The 19,179-nt window shown below is 41.5% G+C and overlaps 1 protein-coding gene across 2 annotated transcripts in view; it reads right to left on the bottom strand.

Moving 5' to 3' along the window:
• The window catches only part of LOC121283626, an 86,256-nt gene that overhangs the window by 58,318 nt on the left and 8,759 nt on the right, over positions 1–19,179 (bottom strand). The window contains exons 2-3 of one of the 2 annotated variants that reach the window (XM_041198402.1): positions 11,728–11,827; positions 8,837–8,893 (exon numbers count right to left, since the gene is read on the bottom strand). In XM_041198402.1, the coding sequence (XP_041054336.1) occupies positions 8,837–8,893; positions 11,728–11,815 (145 nt within the window). In that variant the 5' untranslated portion in view covers positions 11,816–11,827. The remainder of the gene's footprint in view (positions 1–8,836; positions 8,894–11,727; positions 11,828–19,179) is intronic. The other variant, XM_041198403.1, reaches the window with a different exon arrangement.

Raw genomic sequence — 19,179 nt, 5'->3', positions numbered from 1 at the left:
TTTATCCTCTATAGTGAAGACTGATGCAAAATACTTGTTCAATTAATTTGCCATTTCCTTGTTTTCCATTATCAATTCTCCAGACTCGCTTTCTATAGGACCAATGCTCACTTTGTTAACTCGTTACTTTTAAAAATATTTATAGAAACTCTTACTATCTGTTTTTATATTTCTGGTTCGCTTTCTCTCATACTCTAACTTTTCTGTCCTTATTGATCTTTTAGTCATCCTTTGCTGTTCCTTACATTTTGTCCAGTCTTTTGACCTGCCACCTATATGCTTTTTCTTTAAGTTTGATACTATCTTTAACCTTTCTAGTTAACCACGGGTAATGTGTCCGCCCCTTGGGCTTCTTCTTTCTCGTTAGAATGTATCTATTCTGTGTATTCTGAAATATCCCCTTAATTGTTTGCCACTGCACCTCTATTGACCTATCCCTTAATCTAATTTGCCAATTCACTTTAGCCATCTCTGCTTTCATGCCCTCATAACTGCCCTATGTTTAAAAAACATAGTCTCAGACCCACTCCTCTCTCTCTCAAACTGAATGTAAAATTCAAGCATATTATGGAGGTGTTGACCTCAGTGCATTGGCATGCCAGTGCTATCACCACAGACTGAAGGCAGCCGGTACCCCTCCATCATGCCTTGCAATCTGAGCAGTGCAGCCGTCATCCCTTCTTGATGTTCCTGAGCTTGCCTTTGCAGCTCCAGCAACTGAGGTATGGCTGAGTCCAGAGGTTCATCATCTGACTCGGACTCAGCCAATTTCTGGCCTTCAACAGTCCTCTGAGTGCCAGAAACCTGGAAAGTCTGTGACCCTGAGGCCACTCTAAAGCTAGGTCCCACTGAGGTATGTGTCTCTGCGCTGGTGGAGGGTGTGGCTGAGCGCTGTGACTGGTCTTCAATGAAGGTTTCAGCAGATTCCTCTTCTGATGTGTCTTTGGGGCATGAGTCAAGGACCTGGGTCATGTTCTTTGTCAGCTGTTTCCCAGATGTGACTGTGAAAGCAAGGAGAGATAATTAGTGTGTGGCAGTGGCCTGTGAAACAGGACACATCATTCACAGCCTGGTTGTTTGATGGATGTTGCACTGCTGGATCCTCACTTGGTTGAGCACCGCTGACCTCACTGTCAGCAGAGGAATGGTTCAGATCATCGCCGGCCAGCTCCATTCAAAGTCCGTGAGGACCATGATTTCAGGCATTCCTCCACCAGTCTATGACCTCTCCCTTTTGTTCTGTGCCAGTTTGTCCTGCATGAATACAGGTGGAGAGAGTGTAAGCAGGGCACCAGTCAGGCCAGTTGGTAAGTGTTCCTGGCATGTGTGTGTGGTGAGTGGTGCCACGGATAGGAAGAGGGCATGGTTTGCAGGGCAGATGAGGTGAGTGGGAGAGAGAGTAAATGGTGATGTCCCTTGAACTGACAGTGAGTGAGATCCCTATGGATGAGTGCTGAGCTTGAGTGTATGCGTTGAGAGTGATGAGAAGAGTGACTTACCCTGGCGGAATGGAGGGGACCATTCATCACCTTTCATCACTGGCTGGCTATCATCTTTTGAAGGGCATTGGCGGTGACTACTGCTGCCATCGCCTCCCATGCAGGATTGGTGACCTTGCTTGCTGGCCTTCGCCCAGAGCTGGGGTAGAGGAAATTGCAGCAGGCCTCCACTGCAACCAGCAGGCACTTGAGGGAGGGGTCACTAAATCTGGGGCCAGCATGTTTCCTCTTGTTGGCAGCCTTTAGTTCGCAGCAGCTTCCTATCCCGTGAAGAGTGCTAGCTTTTTGCAGGCGTGGCCTTTAAACACGGAGCCTGGTTTCCTGAAGGCCTGAGGTGACAGCGAGGCGGCTTAATCAGAAGGTGCCCTGCCAGCGACCCGACATGTTTCCAGGGAATGCACGATTAATGAGGCGGGACTGTGATGAAATGGCGCGAAAACTCGCCTTTGCAGCCAGCAGGTAAGACATCCTTTTTCCCACCTGCTATCACATTTAGTGCAAATCGGGGACGATTCTGCCCAAAGAAACAGCAGGGTTAAATCTGCCGTGGTTTGGGAACGGCGCAGCCAATAAAGGTGAGTTTACTCTTAGAATTTGAATGAATTTATTTCAAGAGGTATGTTATTTTGCCTATAGGGAAATTTTATCTTGAGGGAAAAGCATGTTACAAGATGGGTCGACTGTGGCATGAGATATTTAGAACAATGGTCTCAGTATGTTTCTTGACACTAGTCATAATGCCACTGCCATTAACCTTGCTGCTATCACATCCCCAACCTGTTTCCCCTTCCACTGCTGAATGTCCTTTCAGTTGGCCTTCTTACCAGGAATGCCCTCACTTCTCACTAAACCTGCAGTGAGCTGTAAAACTCAATATCAAAGAGATCAGGTAGTCAATGAGAAAAAATTATCAACAAGACAAGATGTATTTTATGGCACATTTATGAAGGAAATTTGTGAATTAGTGAATGTCCCATGGTAAATAAGACAGGAATATTACACTATATAATGTACAATCCAATTGGGTGATGTATTTTTGCTGCAGTTGAAAACAAAACAAATGCATCACAAATAGTTTAAATTGTGCATATGTGTGCCTTATATAGACATTGAATTTCACTTGGAATAACAAAATGTATCACAAAGACTTCAGATAGTCTGAGCTTTAGAAATAAAGGAAATCAAAAATGTATCAATGTAAAATAGACAACGCTGTATATAAAAATCTAGTTTACAGTTTGTCTACAGTATGTATTTTAATACAGTTTTATATAGATTATATTTGCAGAGCTTTTGTAATTTTCTGCTGCGCTGAGGGATTTTGAGGCTTCTGAATGATCTGTAAGTCACAGTGGGAAAGAAGCTGTGTGGACACAGCACCAGGAGGTGTGCTGGCTAGGATCTGTGCGTAATCAGCAACTGGCAGGCACTGGGTAGGGAAGAGTTCTCATTTGATTGCATGTGTTAGAAAAATTATATTTAAATATCTACACAAACATATTATATCTCCTGAAAGGTATAATCAAGTAGTCAAGCTAACAGTCATCTTTTTATAGTTCCAGTAGACTGGAAACAAATTAACAGTACAAGCATATTAATGAAGATTGAGAAATCTGATGCAAGAACTGCAGACTCACAGACCTGAGACACTCTGCTGAGTTCTTGTTCTGAGGTTGGGACCCAATGCCAATTGCATTTCCAGGTCATAACTCCCTGCCCATTGCCTGACTCAATGTTTGATGAGCAGCCCAATTAGTGGCCAGAGTGCATGTTCACTGTCCAATTAAGCACTGGCAGAGGGTTCCCTAAGCCAACAGAAGAACCTCCAGCAATGACAGATCAGCAGCCCTGTTGTCAGAGGTGGAAGCTGTTGATCTAGGTAGGTGAAAGGGCAGGCACCCCAAGGTAAAAGCACCTTTTGAAGACTTTTTAAACATTTAAAAATCAAAAAGATCAGATGGAGTGCTGGCCCACCTGTCTACTGCTGACAGCCCACTTCCATTCATCAGCTGGGATTCGGCCTCAGCCGAGGGCTGACTGCCAATTGGAAAATTTCAGTACAACGGCCTTAATAGACCCATTAGGGGGTGTAATTGGCTACCTGCTGCTTCCGGGTAAGTAGCAATTCCCCAGTCCCTCCACAGTCAACCTCTTCAAAAATGGCCCAGAATAAGGGACATGCCAGCAACCAAGCACCTGGCCAGTGGTGGCAAATTTATAGCTTCTGTCTATGGTCCTGCTTTAGTGGCCATTTAAAAGTTTGACCTGTGAACTCTATTTCTCTCTATTAAGACTCATCACTATCCAGTAAAACAATGCAGTCAATCATAACATCATTGCTTCAGATGGGGAAGCCCAGGTTTGAATAATCTTGCTAAATTTTTTTTAGGGAATGACATTCCAAATAGACTATAGAAGGCTTTACACCACGGTATGCTTAATTTTTCATAAAAGCCTCTTCTACCACCGGAAACGGTTTCTTCTTATTTACTCTATCAAAACCTTTCACAATTTTGAATACATCTATTGTATCTCCATTTAATCATCTCTATTCTGAGGGGGACAGCCCCAGCTTCTTCTGTCTCTCCACATAATGGAAGTCCCTCTTCACTAGTACCATTCCGGTGAATCGCTTCTGCACCCTTCCCAAGGCCTTGACATCCATCCTAAAGTGTGATATACTGACTTGGACACAATGCTCCAGCTGAGGCCTAACCAGCATTTTATCAAGGTTTAGCATAACTTACTTGATTTTTCTACTCTACCGGCCGAATTTTTGCCAGGGTTTGGAGGCACGATCCTGTGCGTGAATAGCCACATTTAGTTTTTATTGGAGAAAATACTATTTCCCTCCACATCACTGACCCCGTGCCATTTTCCTCTGGCCTTTTTGTGGGTCAGGAATGCCTAGTGTGCAAATTAGATTGGGTCCCCCATTTTAAAGGGGGACAAATAATCAGATTTCTTCCCGCACACTATTTTCATCTGATGATACGGGGTTTTGGAAGCCCATTAAAAGCGCGTCAGATTTGACAGTTCATGAAGAAAATGGAAAGCTTGTTTAGTATGGAGGCTGCCAGATGCAGAGATGGGCTGGGCAGTAGGCCTGCCTCTGTGCTCCGGCACCTTGTTGAATTAAATTTTAAAAAGATTAAAACAAAAAACAGCCCTCCAGCTCTCAATCCTCACCCTCCCTCCTCACACACTCCACATTCCCATTCATGCCAAACTATGCCAACCCATGAACCCTACCCACCCCCAAGGCCCCTCATACCTCCTTTCTTCCCCACATTCATATGGCCCCATGTAGCCCCATGCCAACTCAGTGCCAACTCATGCCAGCCCATGCCCCCTACCCACCACCCTTTGCCCTTACCCCCTCCATGCCAACTCATCTAATATTCTTTGACAGTTCCTTTACAACTTTGACAGTTCCTTGGCAGCTTAACAGTTTTGACAGTTGCAAGGTGTTTATGTACTTCTTATACACATTCATGTTTAATTTTAAGAGTCCCAGAGGCTGCCTTACCTCTCGCAAAGGTGTCCTGGGACCAGATCCAAAGGGGTACCTTACCTCTCCAAATGGCTATCCAAAATAATCCATCAAGTTCAGACCTGCCTTACTTGGTCCAATCTGCACACTATGGGTTTCACTCTCCTGGTCCACCAAAATCCCACTTCAGTGGAGGAAGCTGGTGATTTAAATGGCCAGCTACCTTCGGAAACTACACATGCGGTAACCATGACCTGATTCCAGTCCCGCCCCCATGAAAATGCAGTGTTTGGGGGCAGAACTTAGAATTTCCGGTCTTGTTTGCCATTTTCATCACGATGGAGAGGCTCTCAATCATGGTGAAAATCTGGGCCCTGGTTTTAACACTTGGAAAAAATCTAACCATCTGCTTCTCTATATTGATTGACAGGCTCTCTTCTTTGAAATTGAAATGAGAACCTGTTCTTTCCTTCCCATAGAGTAATCTATTGTTTGGACAGCTGTGGCCATTATCGGTTCAGATCATCCTCATTGTTTATTACATTTCAGAGTTTGTATCATCTTCAAATTTTGAAATTATACCCTGTCTCCTCAAGCCTAGGTCATTGATATAAGAGCAGTGGTCCAAGTACCAACCCCTGTGGGATGCTATGTATACTTGCTTCCTGTTTGAAAATCAACCATTCACCACGCTCTTTGTTTTCTGTCCCTTCGCCAATTTTGGGTCCAATCTGCCACTCTCCTTTTAATCCTATGGGCTTTAATTTTTCTTATTAGTATATTATGTTACACTGCACCAAAGCATTTTGAAAATCCATATATGCTACATCAACAGGCTACTGTCATCAGTTTGCTCTCCATTACTTCATCAAAGGGCTCAATGAAGTTAATCAAACATGTTGACGTTTCGAGTCCTCATGACCCTTCGAAGGGTCATGAGGACTCGAAACGTCAACTCTTTTCTTCTCCGCCAATGCTGCCAGAGCTGCTGAGTTTTTCCAGGTAATTCTGTTTTTGTTTTGGATTTCCAGCATCCGCAGTTTTTTTTGTTTTTAATCAAACATGATTGTTTTTAACAAATCTATGCTGGCTTTCATTCATTAGCCCAATATTTTCCAAATGCAAATAAATTTTGTCCCAGATCATTGTCCGTAAAAGTTTTCTCACCAGCAACATTAGCATGACAGGTCTGTAATTGCCAGGCTTATCTCTCTCCCCTTTTTAAAATGGGTTTGTAACATTTCCAATCTTTGAGCTCTCTGGTACTGCTTCCAGATCTAAAGAAGATTAGATGATAATGGCTACAGCCTCCACAATTTCTACCCTTACATCCCTTAGTAATCTTGTAATTTCATATGGACTGAATAACTTTTATATCTTGAATACTGGCAATGTTTTAAGTACCTCCTCTTTACCTATTTGTAAGTTATCAAATGTTGCTACATTAACAGCATCCTCTTTGAGGCAAAGTACACATGTCGTACTTCAGCTACTTGCACAAGAAGATCTCCTTTGTGGTCCTTAAGCAACTCCATCTTTCCATTGGCTATCATTTTGCTATCTATGGCCCAGATTTTGTGGTAGCAATAATGCTGAGGCTGTCAGCATTCATGTCATTGCTCTTCTGAAGCTGACAGCAACTAAAGACACAAGCACAGTTAAACACAGAAATCCAGAAATTACCATCAATGATTATCTCCATATTGTGCACTGTTGGAGTGCTCCAGAATGTATCAATTAGAAATCACTGAACTAATGATAAATTGCCCTTTTATGCCATTAGTCTCACTGTAAAAATCCTTAAAAAAAATAACACATTGCTAAATGAGGTGTAACTGGGTTTTTAAGCACCATGCACTAAGTTCATAATTAATGTGAACTGCTTTATTGGCACTGAATAACTAATTTTATATTTTTGGAATGTCAAATTTCTCCATTATGATAAAAAAAATTCACATATTTAAAAAATACTATTTTTAATTTATTTTTATCTATGGTATTTTAGCCTCTACTATAATCTGATGTGTATGTTCCAATCAGTTATTTTGCTCTCTGGAAAATTTAATCTAAAATTAAGGATAATAAGTGTTTTTTCCTTCCTCATCTGCTGTCTGTGTAAATATTTTAATGTGATTGACTGCTTTACTGCTTGATGATGTCACTGTTGTTGAATTCTTGGAGATCCCTTGACTTGGTGCCAATGTCAAGAAAGGGGAAATCCAGGCCACAGAGTTTGCTAGATATTTGTAGACAATTTTCTTCAATGTCAAAAGCGAGCGTTGTCATTTCGTCACTGACTACAAAATCATGGCCGATGGGTTTATAACAGATTCTTAACTTTCCTTTTATGTTAGTTGATAATCTATTCTCATACTCTCTCTTTGCCCTTCTTATTCCCTATTTTCGATTGCCTCTGCACTTTCTGTGTTCAGTTTAGTTCTCTACTGTATTATGAAGCTTACCTACATCACAAGCCATCTTCTTCTGTTTCATTTAAACGTCTTAATCTTCAGTCATCCAGGGAGCTCTAGCTTTGGATGCCTTTCCTTTACTCCTGGTGGGAACGTGTCTACTCTGTACTTAAGCAATCTCCTCTTTGAAGGTCTCACAATGTTCAATTAATATGTTGCCTACAACATTTTGATACCAATCCACCTGGGCGAGATCATTTTTTAATTCACAGAAATTAACCCATTGCCCCTATTTTAACATTTGGTTTTAAAGTTGTATGATGTTATTTTGAAACTAGTTACAATGCTTTAAATGTGGCCTGACCATAACAGTGTTTATCAAGATAGAGGAAACATTTCAGAGACAGTGTTGAAAAGAACCACAAAGTTGTTTTTCAGATTCAAATGATTGACTTATAAGAAAAAACTTTGTTTTCAGCCTTGATAATATCAAATAACGAGTACAGAAAATACAGAAAATCAAGTCAAACTTTCTTAAAATGACAAAGATTCAAGCTGGTGAGGGCAAGTTTAGGGTGTTTTTCACATAAAGATTGATCAACAGTTAGATTGGACTTTGCAGTAGGAGATTGGAGGAAAAAACTTGGGAACATTTAAAAAACAATTCAATGATGTGATTGTAGAAATGTACGTTTTCCAAATAAACCGAAAGACTTTCTTCATCCATATTTATCTTGTCAGCCTAGAGTTTAAGAAGTCATTGTCACCTTCCCAAAAACAAAAGCTATCAAGTTGCATCTATTGCAAAAGCAATGGTGTGTGGGGCAGAATTCAAACCTGTATCACATTCTGAGTGGGTAATGGAGGACTGCAAACAGTTATGGATTTTAAATGTTTGTTGGAGGTGCTTAGCTATCATTCCAGAAAACAAAGATGCACTAAAGTAAATAGTGGAGATTGTGATCATCGTTTATATTTCTTTATTTAAATTCTGTTATATTTAGTTTACAACTGGATGAACTCAAAATTTTAGTTGTATTGTAAATGTAACCTGTTTTAGTTTCACCACCTGGAGCTGGTGGGAGGAGGTAAGGCGTTGCTGCTTTCTTTGCTGTGCATTCTGTGTAACACTGTAACTTTGCTACCAAGAATAAGTGCTGACAGTGATGCAGAGGCTACCGACAATGAGGCTCTTGCAGGTGAGGATAAACTGCTGCACATTGGTGGAGAATAATATGTTACAATCATGTTATGCCACTAAGGGCCACTGGGTCATTATCTAGTAGTGGAAAAGGTGGATAAAAGCAGCTATGAGTTCTGCTTCTCTCTGGAATGTGATGTGTTGAGCAGGGAGGCACCACGAGGAGACAGCAGTCTGTCCTGGGGGCAAAGGACAAGGATTGGAAGAAAGTGTTACTTGGTCATTCACTCACATTTCCTGATGACTGTCAACAAGGGCATTTGTGGAGGGCTTGGGCCAGGTGAAGTGCCTGCTGATACAGGTCAGGTATGCAAAAAAACAATAAAAGTTACAGGAAGAAGATAAAAGCTTGCCCAACAAAATCAAGCCTAGAGAATTGTGTTCTGCTGAATTGTGCTTATTTAAATCATTGCAGTACATGGGTAGATAAGTGAACCATTTTTAAACTGTGAATATTTCCCATTTTCAGAGTGTAGTAACATCCATTTTACCACTTACATACTCTAACAATAATATCTCACTAAGATATCTTCTTAATATCAGATTACAGAGGAATAATTCAGCATATTTTCTGTTACCAAAATGCTATCATAGTCTACTCATAGGTAGTTATCATAGACACAAACAATGAATGAAATGCTATTATATTGTTCTACTGTGTGGAGCAGTTATCATGAAAATGTCATCCACTGTTCAAAGATAACTGGAAATCTTACTCTGTTTATTACAATTATTTAATGGCCCAGAATTTGCTGTAGTATTAACAGTGAGACTATCACCACTCACAGTTATTATTGTTAGTCACTTGGTAGTACAGAATTTGAGTATTGCTGAAAAAAGAGACATGCTGTCAAAACTTTCCATCTTGCACTCATCAGAGGAGACACAAGATTGCCAAATTTCAAAAGGAGCAACAATGCAGTATAAATTGTTGCCCCCTTTGAAATTTGCTTCTTGTAGCTGAACTGATAAGTGCAAGAAAAAAAAACTTCGACAGCATCTGTTTTTTCAACAATACTGTGTGGAACTGACAGAGATTTGTAGCATCTGCCTATGTGTGGTTAAACACATAAAGAAAGAAGTTGCTATCAGTGACACTCCACACTGCACAGGGTGCACTGTTGCAGATTTTACAGATGAAATCGAGAAATCGCTTATTTGTTGTGATGTTAAGCCCTGCTCACTCAGGAGTAACTGAGTTTTTAGCATTGTACTAATTCATAATTACTTATGACCAACTTCTCTGGCTCTGAAAAGTGAACTTAACAACTATGGAATTTATGGATCTCATTCAAACATTAAAAAAATGCCAATATTTATATTTCTCCCTTAACCGCATATGCATGTCATAATCTTCAATTAATTTTCTGCCCAATAATTTAAATGTGATTATATTCCCTGATTTGAACTTCCTGCTTTGCCATCTGTGTGAATTTGTCGATCTGATTGATTGATGAGACTGTCTTTTGCTGAATGCCACAGATCCCTTGTAGAAAGTGCCAAATTCAAAGTGACATTGAAATAGAGGAAGTCAATGCTCTAGAACCCACTAAAATTTTGTGGGCAGCTTCTTGAGGTCAGCAGAAGTGCTGTTCATTTACTGCTGACTGCAAAATCCAGGCCATTGTATTTTTTGCTTGTAAAGAATCTTGCCACATGAAGAATTACAGTTAAATTCATATCCTAACCTTGTGAGGTACATTTGATTTGTACTGTATGTCAAAGTATTACTGCACCAAGTATCAGATAAAACCTGTTCTTTGAAGTGATATATTTCAGCTTGTAGCTGCTAGCATAGCACCTCCCAATTTTGCTTATTAATGTTCTTATACCTTCACTAGAGGGTGCTCCAACAGTGATATTTTAGTAAGGTGTCTCACCATCTACACCAATCATCAATCGAGCACAACTTTTAGTGATTACTTGAAACTGACTGTGTCATTAAATGGCAAAGCTTTGGCCTTGAAGCTTGCTTTTCCATAGATATTTAATTCGATCTAGCCTGTGAGAGTTATCTTCTAATTTTTATCCTTGCTCCCTTGAATAGGATGGCTCATGTTAAGGTGCAGCCCGATGGACTTCAGCTATTCCATCATGAAATGTGCCCTCACCCACACTTCCCAGCAATGACCAGGAGCAGAAACTCTGAGAATTATATTTTTGCATATACCTTGCTCAGTCACTGAGGTCAACAGTGGCAGCTGAAATGTAGCTAATCATAGACAGACAAGGAATATAATCTAGGACTTTCTGTCTTTGACTTGGTGTTGATAGCACTTTTAGCCTCTAGATCATTGAGGGAATCATGGTTTTTAAGTACAAGTATTCCCATGATTCGATAGCACCTGCCACTGTCCATTAACAAATAGCCAGAGTTGCACTATTGTAAATCTGTGAGCAGGTCACTAGCCACCCCTTCCCTTGTGGGTATAGTTTGTGGCAAGGATTAGACTGAAAATGAAAAAAAAATACAAAGATATGATTTTGACATGAAGATGCCATTAAAAGCCCCGAGTTGGATTATTCAGCCTCTAACTCAAACAGTTTTGCTCTGGTTCAATGCTATGACCTGCAACAGTTCTGTCTCAACAGGACTGTATAACCACTTCACTGCTAGCCTTATTACCAGTAACAACACAGCAAGCTCTGGAGCAATGCTGGAGCAATGCGGTGAGATTACTATTTATTTAGTAGTATTTATTCAAATTGAATTTGCCCTGAATTTGGCTGCCAACATACCCTGTGGGTAAATGCACTGCCTGGGGCGGTACTGAGCCATTCGGACCAAGAGGTTTTCCCATTGATCCCTTCCTCTACTGATTTTACCCAGGTACACGAGGCTTTGCAATTTATCTTGTTTCTTCCAAGCTAAGGTAAAACCTCTGGACACCCTCCCCTGTCACCCAGCCCACCATCCAAGCAATAATCATCACCTTTATGAAAAGAAAAGTAGAAATTTGGTGAAGTGAAAAATACAAATTTAAATTTACATTATACACTGAGTTCAAGTATTGTATAGTATTTATACATAGTTGCGGTTTTTAAATTAAAGTTTTTCTGACAAGTGCGCTTCTACACATTTAAGACTTGTTGTAGTTGCAGACCCATGTCCATCAGCCCTACCTGTAGTCCCATTTTCCTTTGAGTTCAACTTTTTGTCCAGAAGCTTGAGAACGAGCAAGTCTTTGTGCCATTTCTCCACTGGTTCCATTTTTTAGACCTCCTGAAATTTCACAAGGAGAATAAATGTCAGGGACTGGTAGGGTACTCATAAGAATGCATAGGATGTGGCAGCGTTGTATCACAGGCACTTCCCAACCACAATGTTTCTCTGATACTTAAGCTGAACAGATTTGGAGAAACTTAAGTATTTGGTGGCCTTCTCTGTGTAGCAGATACCTGACTGACCAAAAGAAAAGGAAGATAAGAATTTCTTTAAAGTGCCATACAACTTCTATTTGATTGTTGTTAGGGCATATATCATGAACATTTTTATTGGCTGGACATTTGCGGGATGTGGCACAATATTGCAGAATGTGTGATCATTGTAAAAATACGTTGGTACATTGGCCAGTTGCTCATTGTTAGTGAGCCTGATGCACATGTCAAAGCCTGTCGAGAGTACTCAAGAAGTGGTACATGTTGACAATAGTGTAGTACACTTCTAGATATCAGTTTGCCTTAGCTCTCACAGCAACAAAAGCAGATGGATTAGTTAACTCTGTTAGAAATGTACACTCTGATCCTACTTACACCTCATTCAAAAAGGTGTAACTTTTTCAAGGGTTTTTATGGTGTGACTAATAGCATAATAGGGGAAGTTCTCGTCAGATCATTTCTAATTGCTTGGGCATCTCCGCAGCGTACTTTAAGGAGAAGTGTCAAAATCACTGACAGCAACTTCTCAGTTTCTGCTTTAACTGCGTGTGTGTGGACTCCAAAAGTTGCTGTCGGCTTCAGAGGAGTAATGGTAGCAAACACTGACAATTTTGCCATCATTACTACTCTAAAATCTGGACCTTTTACCATATATGTGCTCAAGATGAGAGATGGTTTAATCATTTTAGCAGGATATTCTTGAGGGGGCAAAAAGTTAACAGAAAAGTTGAAGTGACCATACTACAAAAAGCTGAGAAAACTGCCAGCCACTGCACACTATATTTCCACTATAACTTTCTGAGAAGGATAAGACCATGCTGTTCAGTGCGGACTACAGAAAACTGAATAAATTAATGGAAGTTCAAATGAAGTTTGGATGAACTAGTGTTCCTTACAGAGAGAGTTTTAAGGAGCTGAGGCCCAGATTATAAGACTTCAGGAAGGGTTCAAAGCATTTTTTTTTGCTCATTGAGATAAAAAATTTGTCTGTTGCAATGCAGCTGCTGTGGACTCTGTCCCTACAGAAACCAGGTATTTCTCCTGGTCCGCACAGGTGAGATTACTATTTTTAGTGAACATGAGGTGAACACCGAACCTACATTGCAGATGTGCAGACCTGGTTGAAACCAAGAAGAGCGATCTGCAATGTGGCTGAAGTGCACTTCATTCACTGTCTTTGTCTAAGATCTAGAACTCCAATCAGACATTAAACGAGATATGGGCATTCACTGGGATGAACATTTTTATCAGAAATTCATGCTGAGCTATACTGAACCCACACCAGATGACCTGGTCTCTCATGTAAGACCATGTTTGATTATACAGTGATAGTCCAGATTTTACCCAGGAGATTGTTTTTGTTCACATAGGTGCACTGAGCAAGGAATTGTGAACTGCATGGTGTCAGCTAAAGTGGAGGAGCATCAAGTCGTTTAGTAAAACCTTAAACTACTCTGTACAAAATGGTATATTCAGCACATTAATATACAGCATAAAATGGGCACAGTATGGGCACTCAAAATTTGCAGCCATATTTATATGGCATATTCTAGGATCACATTCTCTGATGAAAATTGCTTTGTTTAGTTAAATTCAGCACAAAGCAAGACAGGCAGTTAGCATAATGGAGTAGCACATTTTAGGCATATGATTATCTGACACCATAATGCTTTGGAAATCAGAACATAGCATATCTCATCAGGAACAAAACTCTAGTAAAAAAAGTCAGATATAAGAAGTGATTTAATTAAGTGTTCCAGTTAAGAACAGCCCTGTGGCTATACACAGAGGCACAATGGAAAATAAACAGTTCCTTACCTCAGTAATATATCAATCACCAGTCAATGTTTTCTGATCATTTCATTTTTTACCCACCATGATATGAGGTTTCAGTTGATTTTAAGATACAGGAGCTGGTACCCACACTGTCTCTTGCCTGCTTTGAGTGATTACTCAGCAGGAGCTTCACTTCAGGTGTGGAATGTAAAAAACATTGAATTATCTTCAGCATTATCAGTTGTTACTATTCAGATTCTCTCCCAATACTCTTCTGTTGTGCTTGCAGAAAGTAGCTTCTAGGGTCAGGTTGAAAGTTTGCATGAACTGAATGTTAATTTTAGTATGTAGTGACTGGAATGGACAGTAACTCACCAATGCTATATCCTTTAACAGTTAGATTATAGCAAATATAGAGCTCGAAATTCAACTTTGGCAGGAGCGCAAAATGGCTGGTAACAAATCAACTTCCTGTTGTACACAGTGGACCATTTTTCTATCCATTAACGTCAATGGAAAGGAAGACTAATTGGGATGTATAATGGTTGGCTTTTTGACAGAAGTTGAATTCATCTCCCTAGCACAGTTAGCCCACTCTATAGGAAGGAAAACACCACACCAACAGATTGTATACTTTAATCTACTAATTATGCTTATTGTGTGCTGCAAAATCATTCAGAATAATGATATTGTCTCACGTACACATTAAGCTGTTTTCTGAGTCCAACAAATGTTACTTCAGAATTCTCGGAGTTACATTGTTCTGCACATTGGATGAAGTGATACACAGGGTACAATTTTCAATCACCTGTGGGGGAACAAAGGGGAGCAGATGCCCTTTGAAAATAGCATACCCAGTTAGCCTGCCAGTATCCCAATGCCTCCTGGGATTGCTGGAATTTTTAAAGCAAGTGTGGGCAGGAGGAGTGGTGGGGGGTGCATCAGGAACCCATTTGCCTCCAATTAAGGACCTCTTAAGCCCCTTGAGGAGCTTGATAATGGGCCCAAAGGTGATCTTCAAACTGCAAAATGCTGAACCCCATCAGTCTGGTGCACATTAGTACACAGCTGTAGGATTTAATTCGGGGAGCATGTAACATTTTTGATGATGATAAATATTAATGACTAGGTTTTTTGCGTGAAATCAGGTACAGTACCCTTCAGTTGGCCATTTGCCCACTTCCCTGCACTGTGAGGATGCTGGCCCTCCGATATTCTCCTTTCTCCCCAGTGGTAGGCCTCATCATAGCTGGCGTCTGCCTTTGCTGCTCATGCTCTGCAGGCAGCTCCCACTCTCCTGTTGACGCTCAATGCCGCTAAGTGCGTGGCGCATTTGACTCTGGCCCCATGTACATTTCAAGATAGCGTTCCGTCAGCGATGCAGTTGCAGCGTGGGGTCGGGACCTGGAAATTATCAAGGTGTCAGACTCCTGACTCCCGATTGAAAGTCAAGCCCACAGGCACCTTTGCATTCTGTCTCACTGCAGTGACTTGGATATGTGGTTATAAATAAATGAAGTCAAAAACCTAGGGCTGTCACTCATAGATCACTAATTCAAATGGCTTTTCACACCTTAGATCAAAAGTCATTTTCTCTATGAACAATTTTTTTTGAAGGGGTCCCAGATCCATTCTCAATAGACAGGTAAACAAGTTTTCTTCTTTGTCTTCAGTTCTCTGCTCAAAAGCAGGACCAACCCACAGCACTGTAACCTCCACCAAAGATAGGGCAAGGAAGCAGGTCCAGTGTCCACCCCAGTCCGAACAGGGATAAAACCCCATGTTGGTGGCACCAATCTAATCCACGCCAGCTATCAAGCCATCTGAACCAACCGGCCTCCGAAGAAGTCCAAGTTTCTATGGCAGCATGCAATTTTACATGCATGTTGTAGTTTGGAGTTTGGATTGTGATGGTAGAAGCTTCAATTTTCTTTCTATCACATGGCCACCCAGGAATCTCTCCTACTCTTACCCCCTGCCATTGGTGTGTGTTGGAAGGTTTTACAAGTTGATATTCAACATGTTTGGCCACATTATAAATACACATTCCTTGGCCATCAAGCCATGAAGTGGGACTTAAACACCGATTTTCTGGCTCAGAAGCAGGGACGCGTAACAAGACCTCCAAACAAGCTATGGTCTATTTTAACAAACAGGATGTGAGCTACTGTCCCTTGCCCCATCTATCTGAATATCAGATCGATCATTAAGGCCAGTTGTTTGTACAATGATGGTCAATTTTTGATGGCCAGCCATTAAAGATATAATGTGCAGCCTAAATCTCTTGGTAGGTGATTTTCGCTGAATACTTTCGATGCTAAAGAGTCTCTGAGGTAGCCAAGATGCGGTCTGAAGCTGCAGTCCCTGTTTAGCTTACACTTAGTACCTGACACCATCTTATAGAATCATAGAATGTTAGAAGGAGGCCATTCCACCCACCAAGTCTATGCCGGCTCTCTGCAACAGCAATTTACCATAGCCTTGCAATTTTTTTTTCCTTCAGGTGCTTCTCCAATTCCCTTTAGAAAGCCACAATTTCAGACACTGAATTCCAGATCATAACCATTCACTGCTAAAAAAGTTTTCACTCATGTTGCCTTTGGCTCTTTTGCTAATTCCTTTAAAGTGTCTCTGATTCTTGACTATTTTGCCAATGGGAACTATTTCTCTCCATCCACTCTGCCTCAATCCTTCATGATTTTGAACATCTCAGCTAAATCTCCTCTCAACCTCCTCTTCCTTAAGGTGAATAGCTTCAGATTCTCCAATCTATCCAAGTAACTGAAGTCCCTCATCCCCGATGCATGCCAGTAATTCTTTTCTCCACACTCTTTAAAGCCTTCAACTCATTCCTAAAATGCGATGCCAAGAATTGGACACAATACTCCAATTGAGGCCAAGCTGGTATTTCATGAAGGTCCACCATAATTTCCTTGCTTTAGTACTCTATGCCTCTATTTATAAAGCCCAGGATCCCGAATGTCTTTTTAATCACTTTCTCAACCTGCCCTGCCACCTTCAACAATTTGTGCATATATACTCCTAGCTCCTTTTGTTCCTGCTTTATTTAGTTAATATTGTCTCTCCTCATTCTTCCTACCTGTGTTAAATTGCAGCTCCCACATGTCAGTTTCCATCAGCCTATGTCGTCACAGTTTAGTACACTTGCAAGTTTTGCATTACCTGTCAATTCTACAATTGTATCCTGTACACCTAAGTCTAAGGGTGGAATCATCCCAGATTTGCACTAAGTGCAGTAGTAGGTGGGAAGAAGGACGTTTTACCTCGTGGCTGCATGGTGGCTTTTCATGCTATATCATCCCAATCCCGCCTCATTATTTATGCAGCCACAGGAAACACGCTGTTTCACTGGTGGGCGGCCTCTGAATTGCCTGCCACGCAGTTACCTCACTGTTTCCTCACACTGGGTGACATATTTAAATTGCAGCCGCCCACACAGTTCTCAATGCTTGCAGCCCAGGACTGCTCCAGTGAAGACATGGCCCTGAAAGCCAAGAAGAGTTCAGTGACCCAATGCTGGAATGCCTTTCGGAGGCCTGACGTGATGTCCTCCACCCCTGTTCTGGACACAGGAGGTCCAGAAATCTCACCACTCCAGTTTGGGAGGTGGTGGCAATGGTGGTCAGTGACAATGATGCACAGAAGAGGTTGGCCATCCAGTGCAGAAAGAGGATGAATGATCTCATCTGTGCCACCAGGGTAGGGCAACCATGTTTCACTCTAAATTCTCACACTCACAAGCCCATCACACATTCACTGGCATCTTACTCACTGCCAGCTCGAGGGACATCACCACTCACTCTCTCACACACACCCTCACATCTCCATCTGGCCTCATCTCCTCTGGAGACTGCCACCTCAGCCTTCACCAACATGTGTCCCCACACACATCCTGGGATACCCTCTTTCCTCAGTACAGCTCTCGCCCTGCAGCCTCTTCCCTTGCCTGAGGCCACTTCTCCCTCTTCCCCAAACAAGGTCTTGCCCTGCAGCTATTGAAAAGCCACCCCCGCCTTGCAGCTAGTTTGATAAGTAGAGACCTGCCTGTGAAACCCCCTAAAAGTGATGTGGTGCTGTCTGCGACGCCTGCCGCTGATGACTGCAAGTGCTGCCCAAAGTCAGGCAGGCAAACAAACTTCGAAGTCCCGAGTGAAATGCAGCTCATCAGGTGTACGTCGTTTATGTACAGTTGTGAAACATGTTGGCACCCAATCATGGCAACGCACTCAAATGATCCTATGTGGGGAGATGATTCCTGGGAGCTGGACTTATAATGATTTGCAGATGTATTACAATGGAGTTCCCGACATGCAGTGGTGGGAAACACAGCCCGTGGTTACAAACTGAGTTCACAGCATCGTGAAACCAAATTTTGGCCTTCCCGCCATATCGTCCGCTCACACCCACCATGATGCCCGACTCCAGCGAGCACAGAAAATTCCGCCCTAAGTCATTGAAACATATCTAGAAGCTTCCCTAGTACCAACCCCTGAAGCACCACATTGATTTCTGATTTCCAATCCAGATATCAGTTGTTCAGCACTACTCTGTTTCCTGTTGCTTAGCCAACTTCACATCCACTTTCTCCTTTACTCCATGGGCTTCAACTTTGCTGAGAAGCCTGCGATGTGGCACTTTATCAAATGTCTTTTAGAAGTCCATATATACCACGACAACCCTATTAACCCCATGAACCCTCCCTGTTACCTAATCAAAAAACATAATCAAACACTATTTGCTTTTAAAAGATTTGTGCTGGATTTCCTTAATTAATCTACATTTGTCCAAGTGATTGTTGATTTTGTCTGGGACTATCATTTCTAAAAGCTTTTTCACCACCGGGTTTAAACAGATTGACCTGTAGTTCCTAGGCTTAACCCTTTTTGCACAAGGGTGTATGTAACATTTGCAATTCTCCAGTTTTATGGCACATTTGTATTTATGGAGAACTGGAAGATGGTAATCAGTACCTCTGCAATTTCCACCTTCTTTTAGCATCTTTGAATGCATCCCATTCAGTCTTGGTAAAGGAGTTAGGCAATGCTTGGAATGGGCTTCTGGAAGCTTGGTAAACAGCAGATTGTCAGTTAAAATGCTTGCTACATTCATTAGAGATGCTCTCTGGCATTTTGGTGGCTAATATTGCAATGAGTGCCCTCTCTTAACAGTGACCAGTTGAACATGGTAAACACGGTGTTGATGTTGATTTGAAATGCTACTTAAGAGTACTCATCACTTCATGTTCATTACTGCTGGAGCTGTGAACGTTATCTCTGACTCACATTGGAACCTTTTCTGGGACAATTTGTCAAGATTTGATCAACACTCGGGCAACATTTATTCTGCAAATTCCCTCAGGACCTCACCTAAAAGGAGTAAGTGCTGTGCTACTCCACATTA

This window comes from Carcharodon carcharias, chromosome 10, assembly GCF_017639515.1.
Source record: "Carcharodon carcharias isolate sCarCar2 chromosome 10, sCarCar2.pri, whole genome shotgun sequence".
In the NCBI taxonomy this organism is placed as follows: Eukaryota; Metazoa; Chordata; class Chondrichthyes; order Lamniformes; family Lamnidae; genus Carcharodon; species Carcharodon carcharias.
The sequence above is the reverse complement of the archived record's forward strand: the minus strand, read 5'-3'. Positions and strand labels throughout refer to the sequence as shown.